At 41.1% G+C, this 24,863-nt stretch overlaps 1 protein-coding gene across 13 annotated transcripts in view; it reads right to left on the bottom strand.

The window, feature by feature from the left end:
- RNF216 (ring finger protein 216) overlaps positions 1–24,863 on the bottom strand; it is a 157,290-nt gene that overhangs the window by 87,185 nt on the left and 45,242 nt on the right. For all 13 annotated transcript variants that reach the window (XM_044390159.3, XM_048224787.2, XM_048224788.2 and 10 more), the window contains 5 exons: positions 24,270–24,346; positions 16,291–16,393; positions 14,515–14,679; positions 7,150–7,264; positions 3,327–3,466 (listed from right to left, as the gene is read on the bottom strand). In XM_044390159.3, the coding sequence (XP_044246094.1) occupies positions 3,327–3,466; positions 7,150–7,264; positions 14,515–14,679; positions 16,291–16,393; positions 24,270–24,346 (600 nt within the window). The remainder of the gene's footprint in view (positions 1–3,326; positions 3,467–7,149; positions 7,265–14,514; positions 14,680–16,290; positions 16,394–24,269; positions 24,347–24,863) is intronic.

Here is a 24,863-nt window from a genome sequence, read left to right as displayed (position 1 = left end):
CAATGGCACACTAGGCAGTTTTAAAAAGGAAAGAAAAACCTCTGGTTTGTTTAAGAGTGACCATCAGGATGAATTGCTAAGTTTAAAAGCAAAGAGCAGGGGTGCCTGGGTGGCACAGCCGTTAAGCGTCTGCCTTCGGCTCAGGGTGTGATCCCGGCGTTATGGGATCCAGCCCCACATCAGGCTCCTCCGCTATGAGCCTGCTTCTTCCTCTCCCACTCCCCCTGCTTGTGTTCCCTCTCTCGCTGGCTGTCTCTATCTCTGTCGAATAAATAAATAAAATAAAATCTTTAAAAAAAAATAAATAAAAGCAAAGAGCAGAAAAGTGTGCTACCTTTCAGGTAAGAAAAATAGGCAAAGCCAAAAAAACCCCAACACCCCCCACTTCCCTATATTCACTTTTACAAAAAGTAAGGAAAGACAACCCAAACTATTGACAACGGTTATATTTAGAAGGGCACCTGGCTGGCTGTCGGAAGAGCATGTGGTTCTTGATCTTGGGGTTGTGAATCTGAGCCCTACATTGGGTAGAGATTACTTAAATAAACTTAAAAAAAAAAAACTAAAAACCAAAAACCAAGGGGTGCCTGGGTGGCTCAGTCAGTTAAGTGTACACACTCAGCTCAGGTCATGATTCCCGAGCCCTGGGATCGAGCCCTGTGTTGGGCTCTCTGCTCAGTGGGGAGTCTGCTACTCCCTCTCCCTCTGTCCCTCCCCACCATTTGTGTTCTCTCTCAAATAAAAAAAATATTAAAAAAACAAAAAGCAAAACCCAAACAAAACAAAAAAACAATGGTTATGTACAGAGAGAGTTAAGGGACATGGGAGCAAGGGATAGGACAGAGAGGAGATCTTTCTGTTCCTTGTTTTATAGTTTTGACTTCAGAACCAAAAATATTTTACATAATTAACAAAATTAGACAAAAACAAAAAACCAATTCCTGGGGTGCCTGGGTGCCTCAGTTGGTTAAGCGTACAACTCTTGATTTCGGCTCAGGCCACGAGGATCTCAGGGTCTTGGGACTGAGCCCAGGTCAGGCTCAGCAGGGAGTCTGTTTGAGATTCTCTCTCCCTCTCCCTTGGCCCCTCCCCCTGCTTGCGTACTCTCTCCCTCAGATAAATAAATCTTAAAACAAAAAAACCAATACCTTAAAACTTGAAAACTTGTTTATCATTTATAGTATCAAAACTTCATTGGTTTATCAGCTTAATGGCATAACCACATAGACTTATTCCAAATGACTTTATAATATTTTGATTTCATATTCCTAATCTGATATAATCTGATAAGAAAATTATAAATAAATCTTAGACTGTATTCAGTAGCCTTATTGGTAATAATGTGGACTGCTGTTTTGGAAATATTAAGTATATAACAAAGGATAAAGAAAATAAGTCATTATATTAATATTATGAAGAATCAAGATTTTTAGCATAAAAGGAAGTACAAATATAAAATGAAAGAAGTAAAAAACCCCCGTAAACCAAATTTGAAACAGCAGTCTCAGTATGAATTCCCACTAAAGGAAAATAAGGCGCACTGGAGAGGTTGGTGATTCCAGGTTCAGGTCAGGAAAAGCAGAGACTGAACCTGGGTCACCCTGCGTGCCAGAAAGGAGGGGTGCGGTCAAGAACGACTGAGGCCAGGACAGAGGCAATGACCCGAAGGGGACACCACTGGCCAGACATGGAACAATATGGATGAGGATAATGACTACAAAGAACCATCCTGCCAACACAAATTTTAACACTTTTCCGATGAGAAATTAATGACTGCGATGTTCTGATACTGTGCATGGAATGTGCCAACATCTGGAAGACCGACATAACTCACAAATCAGTGTTTTACAGGCTAAAATCACACGTGTTCCAAATCCATTGAAGTGCAAGCTACACCGAGAGACTATAATGTAACAGATGAGAAGTAACTGTGACAGATGGATCAAAAGTTCTAATTTCTGCTTGAGTCTAGAATTTTATCACTGGCCATAAATAATCACTTCATTTTTGAGATTACATCTGCCCAATGCCTACTCCTGGACAATCAATTTATCTGTCAGCATTTTTTCAAGTAGAAATAGTGTTCTTTGGTGGGGGGAAGGTACCTCATTTGGAAGCTTGCAACTCAAAGGCACAGGGGCTTCTCAGGACACCATCACAGTCAGGATGCAGCAGAAACACTTTGTGCGGACTTCCCATTTTGTCACACAGAGCAGTGAAAAGGTAACGTGTTCAAGGGTCAAAATTTGATAAAATGAATAAATTTTACTGTTTCACCGAAGGCATTATTTATTTTTTATTATTTTTTGAGAGATACCATGTGCGCACATGCATTGGGGGGAGGGGAAGAGGAAAGAGATTCAAGCAGGCTCCACGCCCAGTGCAGAGCTGGATGTGGGGCCCAATCTCGAGACCCTGAGATCATGACCTGACCTGAAATCAGGAGTCAGACGCTTAACCAACTGAGCTGCCCAGGCACCTCTCATCAAAGGCATTTTTATTTATTTATTTATTTATTTATTTATTTATTAAAAAAGATTTTATTTATTTGGCAGAGATAGAGACTGCCAGCGAGAGAGGGAACACAAGCAGGGGGAGTGGGAGAGGAAGAAGCAGGCTCCCAGTGGAGGAGCCCGACGTGGGGCTCAATCCCACAACGTCGGGATCACGCCCTGAGCCGAAGGCAGAAGCCCAACCGCTGTGCCACCCAGGCGCCCCTCATCAAAGGCCATTTTTAGATAACACAGACTTCTTTTTAAAATGTGAGTGCGTGGTGGTGAAGAGAGAGATTACTAGTACAGCCTGCGGCCACCGACCTCATTTATAGTGAGGCACCACTGCTGCTGTTGAGTCGGGACAAATTCAACAAAATGAAACAGGCAAATAACGTCTCATCAGGGTAAGAGATCTGATCTCAGTCTCGGGGAGCCCAGAGGTTCATGGGTCAAATGTGAAAGCTACTGGTCTAGAACATATGTAGTGACCCACCAGTACATATACACTGAGGCTGTCTTGCACATTTGACAGTTTATTTAACTGAAGAGCGGATCTTTCTCCAGTTCTGTTATGAGAGGCTGAGCGAGGTGAAATAGATATGTTCACTAAACTCCAATTAAAAGTTTCTAACATAAATCTGATTTATGGAACGGTGAACTTTGGTCAATATCCTTACAAAACCCAGTTTTGTTTTTTTAAAGGCTTTATAGTTTATTAGTTTATTCAAACCAACTGCTTCAAAGAAAATGTAAATCTTAAAAGATAGTTTTATATTAAGCCCTAAGAGCAAACCAGAATGCCAGAAACACACCCCAAACCCATCCTCCTACCTCTGCCATTTCTTTGATTTTCTGCTCATAGAACTCCTGCTCTTGCTGCACAGCCGGGAGAAGGGCACGCCGGTCGTATGACCTACAATGTCGCCGCTTATTTTCCAGAAAGAACATCCTCTTTTCTATTTTTATGTCGCCTAGAAGACATGTGACAATGCAAAGTCATGGAGACAACTGTTCTGAGGAATCCAGGGCATCCATTCCAGGCTCCTGTGGCCCAGTCCCCCACACACCCCCCAACAGTACATTTCTGACTCCAATAACGGAGTCTGCATTTGGGAAAATTCGGCTCCTTATCACTCCCTAACTTATTGTGCACATATTTTGACTTTCATGTTTTCTTTTTCCTTGTTATGCTCCAAATGGAAGGTCCCTCCTATCCTGGCAGTACTGCACTGTGTGAATATACCACACTTTATTATTCATTCTACTGAGGACAGCTGGGTTTATAGTTTTGGGTTACTATGAACAGGGTTGCTGAACGTGTCTGTAATTCAGCAGAGCATACACGAAGGAGTGGAAGTGCTAGATCACAGATATGCATATTTGAAGCTTAAGAAAACAGTACCAGTTTTCCAAAGCAGTTGTGCCAAACACGCTCCCTCCACTGGCAGTGTGTGATACCATGTCCTCATCACCTATACAGTCAGCTTGTAATTGTAGCCATTCTGGTAGGTGCATGTGTGTCTGATGAACGTTTTTTAAACTTTTTACTTTGAAAATCTTCATATAGAAAAGCTGAAAGAGTAGTATCTAAATCTACAATAAGTAACATTCAGAATAAAAGAGAACAGAATGATAAATATCAGAACATGTAATTGGCCTGTTCAGCTTTTTTCTTTCTGTGGATTTGGTCATTTGTATTTTCTAGCAAACTGTCTATTCCATGCAGATCTTTTATTCACTCTCTAAAGTCTCTTCTTCATAAAACCTTTTGGCTTTATTAATATTTACCCTACTGGTTCTACTGATACTTCTCCCAGTTCATTCTCTTCAAAAATTATTTTGGCTATTCTAGTACCTTGCCTTTCCATATAAATTCTAGGATAAATTTGCCTGTAGCTACCCAAAAGTTTTGCTGGGATTTTCATAGGAGTTATGGTAGGTCTGTATATCAATTTGGGGAGGATTTACATCCTTACGATGTTGAGTCTTCCCACCCATAATCACAAAACAGGTCTCCACTGACTTCTACCTTTGGTCTCTTTCTTCAGTGTTTCCTAGTTTTTATCACAAGTCTTATACATGTTTTGTTACATATAAACCAAGTATTTAATAGGAGGGGAAGTAATTATAAATAGTACCGTACTTTATTTCCACATACTCATTGCCAATATGTAGACATATGATCAGTTTTTGTAGGTTGACCTTATACCTTGCAATGATACTGAACTTATTTAATGATTCTAGAAGATGTATTTTCAGTAGATTCCTTGGAGTTTCCTCATTAGCTATAACTTCCAATTCATGCTGAACAGCAGTAAACAGAAGACATCCTTCCCCCATTTCTGATTTAGGGGGAAAGAATTCACCACTAAATACAATATTAGCTTTAGAGTTTTCTTGTAGATGTTATCAAGTTGAAGTAGCTCCTCTCAAGCTCGTAATTTTCTGAGTTTTAATCATGAATAGGTGTTAGATATTGTTAAACGCCTTTTCTGCATCAATTAATATGGTCATGTAATTCTCCTTCTTTAACCTGTTAATACGGTGGATTATACTGACTGTTCCTCAAAATATTAAACCAGCCTTGCACCACTGGAATACACCTGACTTGCCCACGGCACATATTTTTTTTAATATATTGCTAACTTCTACTCGCTGATATTTTGTTAACGATTTCTGCATGTCTATTCATGAGGGATATTGGGTCTGTAGTTTTTTGTGCTGTCTTTGCTTTTGTTATCTGGGTTAATACTGACTTCATAAAATGAATTGGACAGTGCTTCCTACTCTTTTATTTTCTAGAAGCTACTATGTAGAATTAGTGTTAATTCTTTCAAACTTTTTTAGAAGAATTTTCCAGTGAAACCAAATGAGGCTGGAAATGTTTTTTTTTTTGGAGACTTAAAATAATGAATTCAATTTCCTTGAGAGCTACAGGGCTATCTAAATTATTTAAACATGTGTAAGTCTTGGTATTTTGTGTTTTTTGAGGAATTGGTCCATTTAAGTTGTCAGATTTGTGTGTGTAAAGTTGTTCATGGTATTCTGCGTTGGCTGTTTGGAGGGATGAGATCCCCTATAAAAGGTGAAAACTCCTTCCTGATACTGGTAATTTGTATCTTCTTTTTTCTTGGTCAGCCTTGTGAGATGGTATGTTGTATTTTTTACTGATGCTTAGTCTACATCCAGATTCTACCCAGACTCTTCATGAGAAGACTGTCTACTGGTCAGCTCATAAAATCATAAAAAGGACAGTGAAGGGAGAATCCCGACTCCTTGTTTGAGCTGAGCAACGTATAACCCAAATAATGGTGCTTGGGTAGAAAAATGGACAAAAAGGTGAAAAATTAGATTCCTGGAACAGATGGAGGACTCTTAGACTATTTTATACTTGTAAATTGCTGTCAAGGAAGGTTAAGTGTGTCTGTTAGCCGTAAATATTAATGCTGTGTGTTGTCTCTACACAGCAGACTCATCTGGAGTACTCTGCTCATCCGGACTTTCAAAGATTCTGACAACCTAGAGGAGGCACACGAGAAGGGCAGTCAGAAAGACAAAGCAGCAACAGATTCCAAGTCTTTTGAGAGACAAGAACTACACCCATGGCAAGAAATTTCAGGAAGGTCCATTTCGAAAGAAATTTCTAAAAGACAGAGTTGACCAACAAAGGAGTGGACCATCTTGCAAAGTGATACTTTCTTTTCTCTTGACCACTGACAGAAACAAATATGGAATGACTGTATTTGGGATGCCAAGTCTAAACTGGATAAATTTAGCTGAATGAAGAACCACCTACACACTGCCCCCACTTTCTCATTCTTTGGCAGACCTGTGAGAACGTCAGGGCAGGAGAGCACTGCACCACAGACTAGCTCGGGGACCTCAGGAGTCAGAGCCTAGGGGTTTCCTTTTAGATCCTGAGGAGCTGAGAACCCCAAAAACTTTCCAAATCTATGGTTACCTCACAGATTTTCCATTTAGTCAAACCTGAAATCAAGTTATATAACTACAGATTTAAAAGAAAGACAAGTAAGAGAAAGCAAAAGGAAAATATTCCTATTTATGACATAATGTACAGAAAAAGTTACAGTGGGCTCTCTTCTCGGACATAAGCAACTCAGATCAGATTTGATGTAAAATTCAACATGTTTACCCCGGGGGTGTCTCTGGAAGGGCTCTCAGCAGTTATGTCATCAGTAACAGACCGTTCAGCACATGAGCGGCTGTTCAGGAGCTGCTGGCTTTTCCTGTGCAGAAGCCACTCTCTCAGGTGCACGAGGGACACCTCTGCAGTGAGCAATTAATCTCTGGTCTAGGTAATTTTACCAGAGATAAAGCTAATTCTTGTCAAACCTTCAAGACCAACCCCCCACCCCTCAGCTTGAGTGTGTCCCCAAACACTTTCCCACGTGAGTTCTTTGCCACTGCACACAGTGTTCTGGTCATGGTGTACCCTAGGCAGAAAGGAGGAGGGTGGCAACCACAGCCACTTCCTAAACATACAGATGTGTCCCCAAAGCAGGCCATGCAGTCAGTCCTTGGGCTGGTCTGGCAGGGTGGCCTGCCACAGCGGCCTTTACAGGCTGTGTGGGAAGGAGAGGGCTCCGCACAGCCGCTTCACACACTGTCAGCAAAACTCAAGGCTGGCCATTACCTTGTTCAAACTTGAAATCTATGTAAGAATACTGATTCATTTCTTTTCTCTTTTTTCTTTTTCCACTGGTTTCTGGCGATAGCTCCTGCCATTTTTTAATGGCATCAGAAAAGGCCTAAAAATTGAGAAACAGAAAAGTGACTGTTGTAAACGCGACACAAGAACACAGGAAACCCCGGCAACCCCAAATCTCATTCTGACTCACAGTTTCAGCTAGGTCCCCTGCATAGCTTACCAGAAATAGGCTGCAGCAAAACGAACAGGGAGTGTTTTGTTATTTTCTATTTCTGACTTTCATAAACTGCTACGAGGGCAGAACCAAACGCTTACTGACAAAGGGCAACATAAGAAAACAGCAAGTGTGCAAGCCCTCCTTGGCTACGTAGAGGGTAGGTCACCGAAGAGATGGCTGGCGAGTCAGACTCTACAGGCAGACTCTAAATGGCATACCTCTGGCCAACACTCCCCCATCCGCTTTCCACCAATACTCCCATATTCCTTGTGGCTTCACTGCGTCCCCTTTTTGTACAGCACATTGGAGGGCAAAAGTCTTATGCCAGTGATAATCCCTTTTCTTCTGTACCCTCAGCTTCTCTCTTTTTTAAATCTTTCCAATTAACATTTCAATGTGCTCATCTTTGCCATCTTAAAAAAAAAAAAAAAAAAACCACTCCTCCCCTAGCCTCCTTCCCCGTTCAGGTACCAGCCACCACACCCCAGCCCAAACTGGTCAAAGGGGCCATCTGTCCATGTTTGTTCATCACCCCTTATGTGCATTTCCCAACTCCCTCCAATCGGCCACTGAAGCCACTAGCTTATCTACTTGGGAACAGGAGGCAAACTCCAGCCCCTAGGTCTCAGTCCTCATCTCACCTGGTCTCTAGGCACTACTCATAACACTGACTGCTCCCCGCTCCTGGCGTCCTGCCTCCTCTCTGCCCACTCCTCCTTGCCACCCTTTCACCACTTGGTCTTTACATGCTGGGAGGCCTCCAGGCAGTCTCGGCTCTCTCTCTGTGCCTACCTCATCCAGGCTGGCGAGGTCACCCTGCATCTGCTGATGACCCTCACGATCCCACCTCTTTTGGCCATTCAAGCACCCAAATGAATTCTTTGTACTTGGATGTTTCACAAGCTTCACTGAACAGGCTGGCAACTCAATGCTTCCCAGGCTGAATTCATGATCCTTTCCCTCCGAATTAGCTCCTCTACAGTATTCTTCATCCCAGGAAAGGACACCCCTCAAACTTCCCCTACTGAACTCCTACTTATAGAACACTCAGGTTTATGGTTAAATGTCTCTTGCTCAGGGAGGCCCTCCTGGAGCCTTTTGGTCCACCCTAGGTCCTCCTGCTACATTCTTTCCAAGTACCTTACATTTTTTGTTTGAAAGGCTGATAACAGTAATGATACACTTATTTGACTCTGTTTCATGTCATCCCCTCCAGTGGACGATGGGCTTCTGGAGGACAGAGAAGGTGACCAAAGCCCAGGCTGTATCCCTGGCAACCTGCATGGTTTGCATTTCATACTCATGGTGAGTAATAAAACGTTACAGGGGTATCTATGTGTCACAGGAATGTTGCTAGTAAGTCACACTCTGAATGTTTATCTTAGGAAAACAGCTGTGTGTCCCTCTGGTAAAATGAAAGCAAGAGAAAATAAGTATTTTAGCTAGAGAAGAGGGACAGCTCATCCTTCCATCTTCATCTACCTTCTATCCCCTCTTTTCCAAAGCTCTCAAGTTTGGGAACAGGAAGGGAATCACCATGTGTTTATATACCTCTGTGAGTGAAGCACTCTGTGTGGGTCTGGCAATCCCTCAGGTCATGTGATTCTCACAGCAACCCTCTTAGGGAGGGGTTCTTTCACAGCAGAGGGAAGCAAGACTTATAGACAAGAACCCTGCCCCCAGTCAAATTAATTAAAGCTAGGATACGAATTCAGGCCAGTCGCAGAACTAAGGCTCCTTCCTCTCTTTGACATCACCCTGTCCTCACAGAGCGGTTCAGGGAAACCCACCAAGAGGCGGCCAACAGAAGTCACCCTACTACCTCTTCATCTCCCTGATCAACATCCTCCCTTGCTTTGTTTCTTCTTTCTGGAGTGCGGACTATCCGAAGTGTTCCCCACAAACCCTTAGGTCCCAATCTTAAAGTCATATGTTTGTACTCTGCGGCAAGACCACTAATTTCTACCAAGTTTTACCTAGAGGTGAACACTTCATCCTTGAACCAGGTCTATTTGCAAAAACCCAGGAAAAAAGGCAGGACAAGTTATGATAACCAGAATTTTATAAATGAGGTGATTAAAAGGGTAAATGTCATTTATCAGCAACTAAAGAAATAGGAATGTGAACTCAGAGCTTGTAACTGGTAGCCCACTGGGTCTTCAACCACATTCCCCTCCTGTCTGGAGACGAAATGAGGTCATTACCTTGGTCCCATTTAAATACTATTTCTAGTTAGAAGGAAAAAAATCCATACTGGCCCTTTGTCAGGAAAATTTTATCTTAAAACAAATGTTGCCGACAACTTAAAGGAGCCTCCAAAATCTTACTTCAGGGGTTACGACAACCATTCCTTATCTTAACTAAAGATCTAGTTAAATAGATCAAATACAATTATAAATCAGAGTTCTTCTCTTTCGAGAACTGCTAGTTATAATTCACACCTACCCAAAGGCAACATGGTTACTCTTTTTTGCCTCTGCACGTAAGATTTCTCTAGCGAAAACATCTTTCCCTTAAGATCCTGTTCAAATGACACCCTCCTTTCTTTCCTAGTGCTCTCATGTACCTTTATTTGCTCTTTTGTAACACTCGTCACACCGTTTTAATCTTCTCAGAGGGACTGAAGGCTCTTTGGAAGGAAGCTAATTTGTGTTCTACAGATGCCATTGTCTTCAGGGTCTGTCTGAAAACTATCACAAAGTACTCAAAAAAACCTACCAGGAGGAACACAGGAACAACAGATACTGAAGATAATTTTTCCTTTTACACTTATCTGGCATTTCTCCCTCCAGCTTGCTCACATTCCCAAATCAATCCCCACTCAAGGTACTGGTTCTGAGAACCAAGGATACAGTCTGCTAGGATATCTTGACGATGGCCAAAACTCCTTTAAGGGATGACCTAGAAATACTACAATGCGTATCTGATGAAACAAAAGCTGAGGAGTGGTCACAGACTCCTCTGTGGAGCCTGGTGGAGGTGTCAGTTCCAAAAATGCAGACGTTGTCACCTGTAAGGAGATGGAGGTGATGATTAAAGTACACAAGGGAGAAATCTGGGGAGGCTGGGGAGTGCAGACCCTCAGAATGAGCACATGTCAGAGAACAGAAGTTAAGGGGTGATTAAAGTAGAGGACACTGTCCACTAGTATTAAGCTCCACAAGGGAAGGGGCCTTGCACTGTTCACTGTGATTTTCCCAGTGCATGGCCCACAGTAGGCACTCAACATGCTGTCTGAATGAAAGAGACAGTTACATCTGTGGCAGGATTATTGAGGAAAAACTTGGCAGAGAAATAATTTTCAACCCAGGGGAACTACTAGCCAAGTTTGAGTGTGTAAACCAAGACAGAGAAAGTTGTCAGGATCTAAAACACAGAGAATCAAGCTTTGTCCAAAGGCAAAGGGAACTCCCAAGTGGACAGCTATACACAGGCATGGAGGAGGAAGAGAAAAAAATGAACTGAGGACTGATGGACAGGTTTGACAACAGGCAAACTGTGATGAGAACAGTGTTTTAGAGTTGCCGGCCACGAAAAAACAGCCACAGCATCAAAAAACAAAGAAACAAAAACAAAAAAGCAAAGAAAAGATGGAGGCAACCAATTTTAACTCCAAGAAAAAAAGAAAATGCAAGAAAGGAGACATTATCATACACCTTACTTGCCCTAGCAGTGAACATTTCCAGTCATAATGATAAAAACTTTAAAAACAGATTGAACAAAAACTGTATATTGAAAAGGTAAATGTATATGGGTGCGTAACATCTAGAGCCCCATCTACCATAGGAGAAAACTAAAGTAATTTCTAAAACTAATCAAGCATAAGCATGTGTTCATAAATGTGGAGGTAAGTACCAGGAAAAAAACCAAAACAGATAAGAGTCGAGCTGTGTCCAGAAAAGAGAGAAAGTGGGTGAGGAAGGGAGCTTCAGCATGTGGTTTAAAAAATTACAAATAAGCACATGGGGCACCTGGGTGGCTCAGTCGTTAGGCGCTTGCCTTCGGCTCAGGTCATGATCCCAGCGTTCTGGGATCGAGCCCCGCATCGGCCTCCCTGCTCTACAGGAAACCTGCTTCTCCCCCTTCCCTCTTCCACTTCCCCGCTTGTATTCCCTCTCTTGCTGCCTTCTCTGTCAAATAAATAAATAAATAAAATCTTTAAAAAAAAATTACAAATAAGTGTTTTGGCACTAATTGATTTTTAAAGTTATGGCCATAAATTACTTTGATAAAAATCAACATTCATTTTAACAAGTAGCTTCTGTCATGAATTTTAAGGATGATCTGTTCCCTCCAGTTTAAAAAGTTACTCATTTTTGAGAGCACTTTTGTCCCTAACAGAGCTAACAACCAAAAGAAACATGACTGCAGCTGCACTGTGGCCTCCAAGAAACCTACCCATGGGATACGTCCATGAAGAGTTGAGCTAAAATATCTTCAACCACACACACACTGGGGGCAGAGTCTTCTTGCACCCTGGGCCTCCATACCAAGGCTGGGAACAACAGAGCAGGCCCTCGGGTCGCAGGCCCCTCCAGCGTGAATTCAGCACTGTGAACCTAAGGAGGTTGTATCACAGGAGGCTCTTGCTGTATCACTCTAAGGACTGACTCTTAAGGTCATACTGTAAGGCAGGCTCCTGGGAAATTTCTAAATGCGGAGGCTTGACAACTGTTCCTTAGCAAATGGAAGGAACTTGTTACTGACACCTGATTCACACAGCACTGTGATGGGCTTGCTCTACACTGTATCCCACCTAATTCTCCTATCAGCCACATAAAACATGCACTATTCACCAAGAGAACTGAAGCTCTGCACGTTCAAGACACAGGCTCAAAATCAGAGATCCAACTGGGAGAAATGGAACTAAAATTCAAGTGGGGACAAAACTTAAACCTGAGTTTGATCAAGATTCTACATGTAACTATCAATTTATAGGAAATACAGCACACCAAAGAACCAGTTAATGATGCCACAGGGTACAATCAGCAAAAGCTAGATTGTCAAACCTGTAAGATAAACAACCAATTTTTTTAAACAAATGAGCAGCAAAAAAAAGTAAAGGGAGGAGGAGGAAAGAGAACTTAAGAGATTAAGAGATGTAAGTAACTATCAGCGAACTGCAAGAAAGAATCTTACTTGGAACTCAATATGACCAAAGGTTTCTGTTTTTGTTTTTTTTTAAGGATTTTATTTATTTATTTGACAGAGAGAGACAGCCAGTGAGAGAGGGAACACAAGCAGGGGGAGTGGGAGAGGAAGAAGCAGGCTCATAGCGGAGGAGCCTGATGTGGGGCTCGATCCCAGAACGCCGGGATCACGCCCTGAGCTGAAGGCAGACGCTTAATCGCTGTGCCACCCAGGTGCCCCAATATGACCAAAGGTTTATGACACATCCAGAGAAATTTGAACAAAATGAGTAGATATCTAATAATGTTGCTTTTTAAGGTGTGAAAATGGTATTTTGATTGTTTTTCAAAAAAAGAATCTATCTTTTAAATGTAAACCTAAAATAGTTAATGGATTTAAAGAAAATGAAACAATTCTTGGAGTTTGCTTCAAAACAGTCAGGGAGGGAGGAAGTGGGTCATGTGGTTGATGAAACAAAACTAGGCAGGAGCGGACAGTGACTGAAACTGGGTGATGGGTGATGGGTAAGCAGGCACTTGTTATAGTACAATCTCTAATTTTATGTGTGTTTGATGTTTATAATACAAAGGAAAAAAAATCCAGGCAAATGTGACTGTCTCCAGTGAATGAACAAGCGCAAGCGCGCGCACACACACACACATATATATATATATCAGGAGACTAAGCTATCATCATGTCTGGGGAGTGGCACAGGGAAGATGTGCTATGACCATAATTAGAAAACATCTCTGGGTATGCTTCCCACACCCAGTCCACAAGAGCATCACCGTCCACAGGGCAGAACCCCTGGGCACCATTTGCATATAGCACGGAGAAGTTCTAACTGAATGCAACAGGTTTTAGCTTCTGCCAAACAGTACTTCCCCATAAATACCCCACTTTCATTCAAACGGTCCAGCCCAACCCCATTTCAAAACGCTGTAGATTTTCCAGCTACTCACCAAAACCAGCAGACACCATAAAAAAACATGACAGACCAGAAAGACAAAGAAAGGGGTAAGGAAGATATAAATAATAGGTGAGCCACAAAACCCTACAACCTCCCACCCAAATGATGAGTGGGCTGTGGGACGACCAGGGAGAAGCATCTGCTAGCCAAATTTCTTTTACTGGTCCCAGGACAGTGGTAGGGACATTGCTAACAGGACCAACCCACCCCCAGGCCACAGGAACTGGCTCCTGCTGCTGCCCTTTCCCGCTTCATCTGGGCTCCCTGGGAGCTCAACAAAGGTGTCAGGAAGCCCTGGAGCAATGAAGATGCCAGGAGGGCCTGAAGTTGCGGTCACTGTTTTTTTTTTTTTTGGGGGGGGGGGGGAAGCTCATTCATTTTTCAGTGACAACACAGCATTCCCTATTTGGCATGAGGAATGAGATTCAGAAATAGCACTAACTCTGTGTTCTCCTCAGAGTATTTTACCTAAGATTAACCTACAATTAGAGGAGTTTGTTGACAGCTGCCTGGATCTTCCTGGCCACATAAGGGGGAAGGGGCCTAGACTAAGGGTGAGGCCACCTTCACTAGGAGACCTGCCTCCAGCTGGAGAGGAAAGCAGGGAGGGACGCTGGAACACAACTTTCGCACCTAGTCATCTTGCCCTCCACAATCATATTCACTACCCTCCATGTCTTCATGGACAAACCAGAACCTCCCTGCTGCTTTTTTGAAACATTTTTTTTTTAAAGTAGGCTCCATGCCCAAGGTGGAGCTTGAACTCACAACTCTGAGTTCAAGAGTCACATGCTCTACTGACTGAACCAGCTAGGCGCCCTCAGAACTTCCCTGCTTCTAATCTATTATTTCTTTTCATTCAGTTCCTCCTGATCAGCAAATACCTTTGTCTATTTATCTTCACCCTGACAAACTCCTTAGCTCTTTGCCATCATAAACCATCCCAATTTCCGCAAGCTGAACTCTTTATTCTGTTATCACGGGAAGAAGTAGTCAAGAGGTGTGACCCCACCAGGAAGAGCAAGTAGAGCACCTTTCGGGTGATTGCATAGTGTCCTTTGAGTTCATGCAGGGCCCACTTGATGTCCTGACTGCTGAGCATTTTGAAGTCGGCCATCAGGAGGTCAGCAGCTTGGATGAAGCAACGCTGGTCAAGAGGAACCAATTTAGAGTAGTCAAAAAAGTCTATTTTAGGCAACTGAAACGAGAGAGACAGACAGAGAGAGAAAGGGGCACAACATTAGGAGGCCAGATAGTACATTTCCCATGAGGGGGTATCACACTTCACGAACTGCTTATTACAAAACAGAATCATCTCACTTGTATTCATGATTATTCTACAGAGGTTACCAGTCCTGTACAGAGATGAAGAAACTGGTGGTTCAGAGATGTTAAATAAGCTGTCTGGAGTCTGGAAACTACTTGTGCCAGTCAAAACTAGTAAAAAAGTATAGCTGTGGATTTGAAACCCATCTTTCAGCCAACTTCTGTCCACAAAACGTTTAGAAAAAACTAGCATTTCTCTTGCTACAGAATATGTAAAACAGACGGTCGAAAGACCGTGTGGGGAGTAGAAGGATTAAGCAGCCATAAGCAGTTCTGATCTACTTTCTTTCACCACTTGACACATTAAATGCTAGTTAGGATTACAAATAAAAGTGATGATTAAGATTTAAAAACATCAGGGGCACTTGGGTGGCTCAATTGGTTAGACATCTGCCTTTGGCTCAGGTCATGGTCCTAGGGTTCTGGGATCAAGCCCCTGCGTCGGCGGGGGGTGGGGTGGGGTGGGGTGGGGTGGGGTGGGGAAGGGTGGTGTCCCCTGCTCAGCAGGAGTCTGCTTCTCCCTCTGCCCCTCCACCCACTTGTGCTTGCTTTCTTCCTCCCTCAAATAAATAAAATCTTAAAAAAAAAGATTAAAAAAAATCAAATTGTTTTTAATACAGGATTTGGCTATAGAGGTGTAGGTGTTGTATATAAATCTTACATCAAAAGAAAAACTATAAACAGATATTGAACTCTAAGTGATGAAAGGCATGCTAAAGTATGTATGTATGGGACAGTGTGTTGTTTTTGTGACTTACTTTGAAATACATCATAATGAAATATAAGAGAGATGCACTGATGGACAGAGGGATGGATATGTGACAAAGTGGATATAATAAAATGTTAACTTTCAATAGTACTGCTGGTAGATATATAGGTGATCAGTGTAAAAATTTTTTTTTTTTTAAGATTTTATTTATTTATTTGACACAGAGAGAGAGACAGCCAGCGAGAGAGGGAACACAAGCAGGGGGAGCGGGAGAGAAAGAAGCAGGCTCCCAGTGCTCCCAGCGGAGCAGGGAGTCTGATGTGGGGCTCGATCCCAGGATTCTGGGATCACGCCCTGAGCCAAAGGCAGACACTTAACGACTGAGCCACCCAGGCGCCCCAAAATTCTTTTGACTTTACTGTATGTTTGAAAATTTTCATAATAAAATATTGAAAAAACAAAACAACCAAAACAATACAAAGGACCCTGGCCAATTCTTGTTTCATTTTAAAAACTTGTTTTGTAAGACTAAAGACATGGAGGGTTTAACTTTTTGTGGGAAAGAGACCATGGCATTACAACAAAAGAAGTTAAATACAGAATCCAAAGTGGCTCAGGTTGGGAAAACCCACGGAAGGCATAAGTACATTCTGAAATTCTATTTTCCTGGCTAGTCTTTAAAAAATGTGTCCCAATGAAGCACTTTCTTACCACAAAGATGAAAAAAGCAGAGCATTTCTAGGCAGACTGCAAAACAAAGAGCACAACACTTGCCTTTGCCTCATCTTGGCTGGCAAGCAGGCTGCTACTGGGGTTGATAATGACTCTGTCTTCTCTCTTTGGATAGTCTGGATTTTCCAGAAGAAAATTACAAAGTCTGCAAAAATAAATGATGTTATTTTCACAGTGCTTCCAAATTCCACACCTGCCACTGATTTAAATACAACGTCTAAAAAAATAATGTGTCTCATCATAAGTGATGATTGGCCTATTAAAATGTTTGTAGATCAGAAAAATGAAACAAATAAACAAATAAATAAAAGACAGATATACTTAATTTCTATTTTTGCTTCTAGTTTTAAAACCAAGAAACATACTAATGAATGCACACTTCTCTGTGAGTCAGGTGTCAATGTCATGAAGTCACTGAAATTCTTACTGGCTGAACTATACGGAATTGGAGAATTCAGATGGAGATTATCTACTGTTTGTCAAAAACTGTAACAAACGAGGGGTGGCAAATGTATCCACAGTCGCAATTAAAAACAGTTTGCTTCATCCTGGAAAACACTATGGAGATTTCTTAAAAAGTTGAAGATAGAGCTACCCTACAACCCAGCAACTGCACTACTGGGTATTTACCTCAAAGATACAAATGTAGTGAAAAAGAAGGGGCACCCACACCCCAATGTTTATAGCAGCAATGTCCACAACAGCCATACTATGAAAAGAGCCCAGATGTCCATAGACAGATGAATGGATAAAGAAGATGCGGTACACACACACACACCCACCCACACCGGAATACTACTCAGCCATCAAAAAAAGAAATCCTGCCATTTGCAACTACATGGATGGAACTAAAGGGTATTAGGCACAGTGAAATAAGTCAATCAGAGAAAGACAATTATCATATGACCTCACTCATATGTGGAATTTAAGAAACAAAACAGAGGATATTAGGGGAAGAGAGGAAAAAATAAAACAAGAGAAAATCAGAGAGGGAGACAAACCATAAGCGACTCTTGATCACAGGAAACAAACTGAGGGTTGCTGGAGGAAAGGGGGTGGGGGTGTGGGGGTAACTGGGTGACGACATTGAGAGCAGGTGATGTGAAGAGCACTCTGTATTATATAAGACTGATGAATCACTGACCTCTACCTCTGAAACCAACAATACATTATATGTTAATTAACTGAATTTAAATAAAATAAAAAAACACAAAAAAAGTTTGCTAAGTAAATAGATGAAATATAAAAGACCTTCTGTTAATTCATTAATACTTTTTGTAACCCTCTGGTAATACAAATACCCATGAGGAATTTCAGTGACATTCAGTTTGCCCAGCTGCAAGGGTAAAGGAACAGATCACGTCTGCTTAAGAATGGACTCTCTTCATGCCAAACCCACAGCCTTGTCCCTTTCACTATTATGAAATACATTTAAAGGTAAGAATATAGAGTAAGATAACACACACTGATGTATCATGTCCGGATTTAACAAATGTTAACCAGCAAGGTTCTTCACCCTGTAGCAACCAAATACAGCAACATACTGAACTCTTGGGATGATTCCACAGAGATAAGAACAGCCTGGGGGGTGTGCAGCACTAGCCACTGCAGTAGCAGGAAAACTTCTTGGCGCAAAGGGCCATGGGAATTCCCCTCTCCACCTTTCTCCCTTTCCTTGCTCCTACAGGTTCTTAGGATGACTCCATCCCATGATTCTTGAAACCCTCCTTCTTCCCAGGTCTCTCCTGTCCAATGCCAACAGTGGAACCTTTAATAGTAGGACAGGTCTAGCAGGAAGAAGACAGAAAAAGCACTCCCCTTCTCACCCATGGGGCAGAGTGTCTGGGAACAGAACCTGGGAGACGCATGCTTCTTCTGCAACCCCTTCTGCAGGTTATACAGATCTTTGCAGGCTGACCTGAGAATTAGCCACCATCAAGAATCCAGGATGTATGGGGAAAGGCCTCAAGGTCTAAACAACTCTGTTTACATGCACGTCCAGACAAAGTACAAGCCAGACATGGAGCAGCTCCTCCATTTCAAACATGCCTGTTTGTAATGTTCTGATAAGTGTGGCTACCACAACCCAATAAACTGTCAGACATCAGGAACTCGGGGAAAGATAAAAAGGTCACTCAGTAAAGAATCTTCTTTGAGAGAATGGCTACCCATGAGTGAAGCCAGTGGTATCCACATGGGGTCCACGGAAGATGATCTGCTAGGGTACTGGAAGAAAGTATTACAACTCCTATTTTTTAAAATCTCATCGTTTAAAATTTTCTACTTTTATTTATTTTCTAAAGTATATGATACAGAATTACAGTATATGACACAGAGGTAGAAAAGTAGGTGTAATTTCTAGCAAACAAAGCAAAATAAAAAACCAACCATATTTTAGGGGTTCTTCTCTGACCAATTCATTTTATATTTTCAATATTAAGAAGATCACATACCGAAACACTGCAAGATAAGGAATTCCACATGGCAGAAATCAAAGGCTCTCGTTCTGTTACATATTTATGTTTCAATCTCAATCAAATCTGTTTAAGATGCAATCTTTTTCTTTCTTTTAAAGTAATCTGTACACCTGACGTGGGGTTCAAACTCACGATCCTGAGATCAAGAGTCAGAGGCTCTCTACTGACTGAGACAAACAGGCGCCCCCAGAGGCTCTCTTTGAACTGTCAAAGTCATTTTTTTTTTTTTTTAAAGATTTTATTTATTATTCGACAGAGATAGAGACAGCCAGCGAGAGAGGGAACACAAGCAGGGGGAGTGGGAGAGGAAGAAGCAGGCTCATAGCGGAAGAGCCTGATGTGGGACTCGATCCCGGAACGCCGGGATCACGCCCTGAGCCGAAGGCAGACGCTTAACCGCTGTGCCACCCAGGCGCCCCAAAGTCATTTCTGTTTTAATATCTTTACCCTTACCAACAGAACTTTCCGGAGGTTAAATGACATTCAGTGGCTCAGGTAATTAAATACAAAGTTTCTCTTCTATAGAAATGAACTATAACCGAAGACATCAATATTTACCGCCCGGGGGAAAAGGCAGTGGGAGGCTTGTCAGAACTCAAGTCTGCCCACCTATGTATATTATTTCATACCTGATCTGACCTGACAAGCCGAAGGGTCACAAGAAAGCACTCCTGCTAAAAGAGCCAGGCTGGTGTTCCAAGCTTTTATTCCTTACATAGTTGTTGTTGCCTTGATCCAATTTAAGATTCATCACATGTGAGTGAAAAGTCTTAGTAATCAGCTCAAAGAGATTACCATCACAGGAGGTTCTCTGGTGAATAAATCCCTCCTGCTAAGATAACCAGCTGGTTATGTCTGAAGGTGATTTAAAGACACACATAAAGTAACCGAGAGTCAGCCACACACAATGCCAGCTTGCTCAACTTTGCTTTGTGCCTCCTTCTGGGTCTACATTAACAATATTTAGCTTAGCTGTGGGAATGAACACCTCAGTCCCAAGAGCCCAGGGACAAAAGTCACGTCAGGAAACTCAGAAGACTACAGGTCTGGGGGCGCCTGGGTGGCACAGCGGTTAAGCGTCTGCCTTCAGCTCAGGGCGTGATCCCGGCGTTATGGGATCGAGTCCCACATCAGGCTCCTCCGCTATGAGCCTGCTTCTTCCTCTCCCACTCCCCCTGCTTGTGTTCCCTCTCTCGCTGGCTCTCTCTCTCTCTGTCAAATAAATAAATAAAATCTTAAAAAAAAAAAGACTACAGGTCTGAAAAGATTTAATAAAATTACTGCACAGTCCCCTTTCTTTGGATTTCACAAGAATTTTTATATGTTTAAGAATGAATATTTGCATCTAAGTGATGTGAAAGGCATGGAATCAGAAAGTCTCTAGAAAAAAGGGTATGCATGAAACTCAGGAGGTAAGAGAACAAACTGTCACAGAATCTATCAATTTGATCACATTTTACTGATATTTCACAGAAATTAATCTTGCAAATACTTGAAAAATGATATGTTCATTTGTAAAATGAGAGGGAAACATTAAAGTACACTAAATTTCTAAAGGGCTACTTAATATTTACTATAAATTATTAAAAAATACTTAAACTTGGCATTTCCTATTCAAATCAGTATTCTACATTCTTCTGTATATTCTACAGTATGCGTAGCTATGTGTGCTAGGTTTATACTTAATCGTTTATATTTTCCAAACTGAACAAACAAGTATTGTGTTTCATAATCAGGAAAACATGAACAACAAAAGAATTCAGTGAGTAAAGGTGCAAACAATTCACATAGGAGAGAAATAGAATTAAAACAAATATATGAAAATAGCCATGCAGCCCATTATCAAAGAAATAAACTAAAATAGTAAACTACTTTATGCCTAGTTAACGCCACCACTCTGCGTTATCACTGAGAAATTGCTAACGCAATTCATATACATCTCCAACAGCAACATAAACTGGTACAACTCCACTGGAAATCTATTTGGAAATATGTTTCAACGACCATAAATCTGTTTATAATGTCCAACCCTGAATTTTAACTTTTAGGGTTTCAGCATGTAGCGAGTATACAGAAAGAAAAGGCAAAGTGCCATATGGAGACAAATTAGAACATTGGTGAAAACTATGAACAAAGTATTTAACAAAAAGGAAAACTCAATAAAACTGTTATTAAAGGTGATCATTAACATCATAAAGAAAAAATGGAAAATATTTTTTGCTTATTTCATAAATAAGATATCCAGCATTGCATTTACCCTCTGAAAAAATCGTGTTCGTATTCCAAGAAGAACTAAAAGGTTACATAAAAATAAATTTAGTTGTTTTTTAATTGAGGGGAAGTCTAGGAGATACTTTTTATTGTAAAAATGTACTAGCTATTTCCATTCAATTTTGCTATGAATCTAAAAATGCTCTAAAAAATTTATTAGCTAAAAATGTAATTATTTTATATATTATTTTATATTAATATAAAGTCATTTATATATTCAAAAAATATTTTGAAACCTTAGAAAAAAAAGGCACTTTCATTTTTAGTAATGGCAGACCAATCTTCCCAAAGATGAGAAACAAGATAAAAAATTCAGAAATGAAAAATTTCTGCTTGAAAATATCAGTAGCCCGAAGCGCCTGGGTGGCTCATTCAGTGAATCATCTGCCTTCGGCCCAGGTCATGATCCCAGAGTCCTGGAACTGAGCCCTGTGTTGGGCTCTCTGCTCAGTGGGAAGTCTGCTTCTCCCTCTCCCTCTATGCTCTCTTTCACTCCTCTCTCTCTCAAGTAAATAAATAAAATCTTAACATACAACAACAAAAATAGCAGTAGCCAACAGGATGGCAAAGAAGGCCATATTTGGTCAAGACTGGGGGCTCGGGAGGCATGTGGAAGTATGGTTCAAAGGTGCATTATTTGTGAAAGCCAAAAAGTGCAAACAACTCAAATTCTAACTAAAGTAGAGGGAAAAATTACAGTACTTTGATACAAATGGGATACCACATAGCAATGAAAATGAATGAACTACAGTTATACAGAGCATGCGTAAACCCCAGAAACATAATGCTGAGTGAAAGAAGCCAGTCACAAAAGAATAGAGACAACATGAAATCTTCACAAAATCTTTAAACAGTGTTCAAAGATGGTGGCAATGTTCTATTTTTTGAGGATTTCTAGGTAGTAGTTATATGATGTTTGATTCGTAATAAATTGTTAGGCTATCTTTATTTTGTGCATTTTTCTGTATGTGTGTTATAGTCCACAATAAAAAAGGTTTAAAAAACTCTGAATATTAAAATAGAACTTGCAAAGTACATCGAATTAAAATTAGGAGTTCCCAGAGTCCAAACCTAAGTGCAGGTGAAACCCCAGAGGAGTAAGTTAAACAGAAGCAAGATTTTCCTGAGTGCACTCATCAAGTCATTTATATATTCAAAAAGAAAATAATGATAATGATAATAATCATCATCTTCTCGAGCCCTTACCTCACAGGGCACACAGACAAAGCTCACAGACCACAAGGAGAAACATGCCTTAATACTGACGACAAGTGGATGGAGAGGAAAACAAAATGCCCTCTGAGAATTGGTGAAGATTATACCCAGTCCTCATCCAAGACTAAATTCTTACTATCTCGATGACCCAAAACCTTGCAGACAACAATCTAAAGTATAAAGTAGTGTTAGACCGACACTGCCCCTAGGCACATGATGAAAGAAAGCGAATCCTCCCCGAAGGAACCGTTTCTGTCAAAACCCCAAGAAATGAGCTTACAGTTAAAATTTACAAAATGCACAAGGAAAACATGCACATCCAAACTAGTGATGACATGCTAGTGGCAAAACCTTGGATTTCTTGGGAGAAATGACCACATTCCACGTTTAGGGTAGAAACATTAAAGTAAGCCCAGGCAACTCTGTGTTTTAGAAAGCCAAGACATGCTCAGACTCACAGGGTCATGTCAAAATAACACAGATGCATCTTAAGAGGCTCCTATCGGTCAAACTTAGGATAATTCAGTAGCAAAAACAAAAAAGGTTGTAACTGATTGTAAAATACCACTTCTATAAAAAAACGTTAAGTCTAAAGTAACTTGGAAAAAGAGCAAAAAGAAGTAAAAGCACAAGATCTTACAGCAGAATGCCAGATAATAATCCAGGTGGTGGATATATGGGTGTTCCTTGTTTATCTTTCAACCTATGTTAAAAATACTTGAGGCGGGGGGAGGAAATCAATGACATTAAAAAAAAAAAAAAGTGGGGGATTGTTCTAGATTAAGAAGCTAAAGAGATAAACACATTATGAAACTTTGACTCAATTCTGGTTTAAAAACTGGTCACAGGGGCACCTGGGTGGCTCAGTCGTTTAAAGCGACTGCCTTTGGCTCAGATCATGATCCTAGGGTCCTGGGATCGAGCCCCTCGTTGGGCTCCCTGCTCAGCAGGGAGTCTACTTCTCCCTCTCCTCCCCGCTTGTGCTCTCTCTCGCTATCTCTCTCTCTCTCTCAAAAAAAATAAAATAAATAAAATCTTTAAAAAAAACCATACACACACAAAAAACTGGTCACAGTGGCTATCCTTGGATAGAGGGCGACAGACGGGGTGGCCAGTGGCACCAACAGTGTCTCTACGAATTAGAAAAGAGCATCTCCTCTGGCTGTTGACCTGGGAAATGGGGCTCCTCCCGCTTGGCTGTGGTGGGGAACAGCTCTCACTTGCACTCCTGAGGACTACAATACTGGGCATAATCTTTTGAGGACAGAGGTTTAGGTATACTACCTCTTCTGTTCAACGGATGTGATCTGTATTAATTAACTGAAAATTTTATTAGTTTCAATATTCCGTTCTTCACAAATCTACAACTGTTTCACCTCTGCAGACCAGAGGGAGGGGAAAGAATATAAAAGGAAAAGGACTTATTTTGTTTTCTTTGGCACACTTCAAGTTTTTAAAAACTGTTATCATTTTTATGATAAACACTAAAGAAACACTTCCATACACTTCTCCAAACAGGCAGAGTGGCTGCAGAACACTTTCTGTTACAAATACAGGGAAGAAAAACTCCTTAACAACCTGATCAAAACACAGGTAGTATCAATGCTCAGAATTAACAAAACACCTTAATTCCATAAGCATGCAGAATTAAGTAAAACCCAGAAAAGTCTGTACATGACTAAAATCAGAACTTTTCTAACAGGATCATTAAAGAAAACATAATGCTAAGTGAAATAAGCCAGTCACAAAAGGACAGATACTGTGTTATTCTACTATTATAAAGTCTCCGGAGTAGTCAAATTCGAGGAGACAGAAAGTAGAAGTGTAGGTCCCAGGGGCTGGGGGTGGAGGGTGGGGGGTAAGGAGTTAACGTTTAATGGGGACAGTTCCAGTTTGGGAAGATGAAAATGTTCTGGAGATGGCGGTGATGGTTATGCAAAAACGTGGAGATACTTAATGTCATTGATCTGTATACTTAAAAATGATAAAAACAGCAGATTTTTATATTCTGTATATTTCACTACAATAAGAAAAACAAAAGGCATGTGGCATACTTACACATTCAAATCATAATAATTCTTCATATGAATTATCTCCTCAATATAGCCATTTGCAACATCTGGAAATCTTGCTTCCTGAAAATGAATAAAAATATTATTTTTCATCCACTAGAATGGCTTCAAATTGCAATAAAAACCAGATGGCAAAAAGTAAAATGACTAAAGACAAGAAAGGAGCTGTACAGCAGGTCCGTTCCTAGACTTATGTGTTTACACAGACTGTGGACTCTAGAAAGGACCTAGAGACTGTCTGGTCCTCTGCCACTTTCCATAGCCATTCTTCACTCTTTCAATTAATGCTGAACATCTCTGCCTAGGCAAAAGGAGTCCAAAAAGGAGTAAAGCACTACCATGAGTTAATGTGCCACATGAAAACATCTGGGGAAAGAAGGGTTAAAAGCTTGTTCAAAGGCAATGAGCAGCTGAGCCAGAAGCCACAGCCCTGCATCACACTACACCAGGGATATCCAACAGAACCTCATACAATGATGGAAATGTTCTATTCTGTGCTTTCCAGTATCGTAGCTCTTCAGCCCCATGTGACTATCAGGCACTTTAAATGTGACTAGTACCACTGGAAATGGAGTTTTAA

The sequence above is a fragment of the Ursus arctos genome, unplaced genomic scaffold (genome assembly GCF_023065955.2).
Source record: "Ursus arctos isolate Adak ecotype North America unplaced genomic scaffold, UrsArc2.0 scaffold_2, whole genome shotgun sequence".
Taxonomy (NCBI): domain Eukaryota; kingdom Metazoa; phylum Chordata; class Mammalia; order Carnivora; family Ursidae; genus Ursus; species Ursus arctos.
The sequence above is the reverse complement of the archived record's forward strand: the minus strand, read 5'-3'. Positions and strand labels throughout refer to the sequence as shown.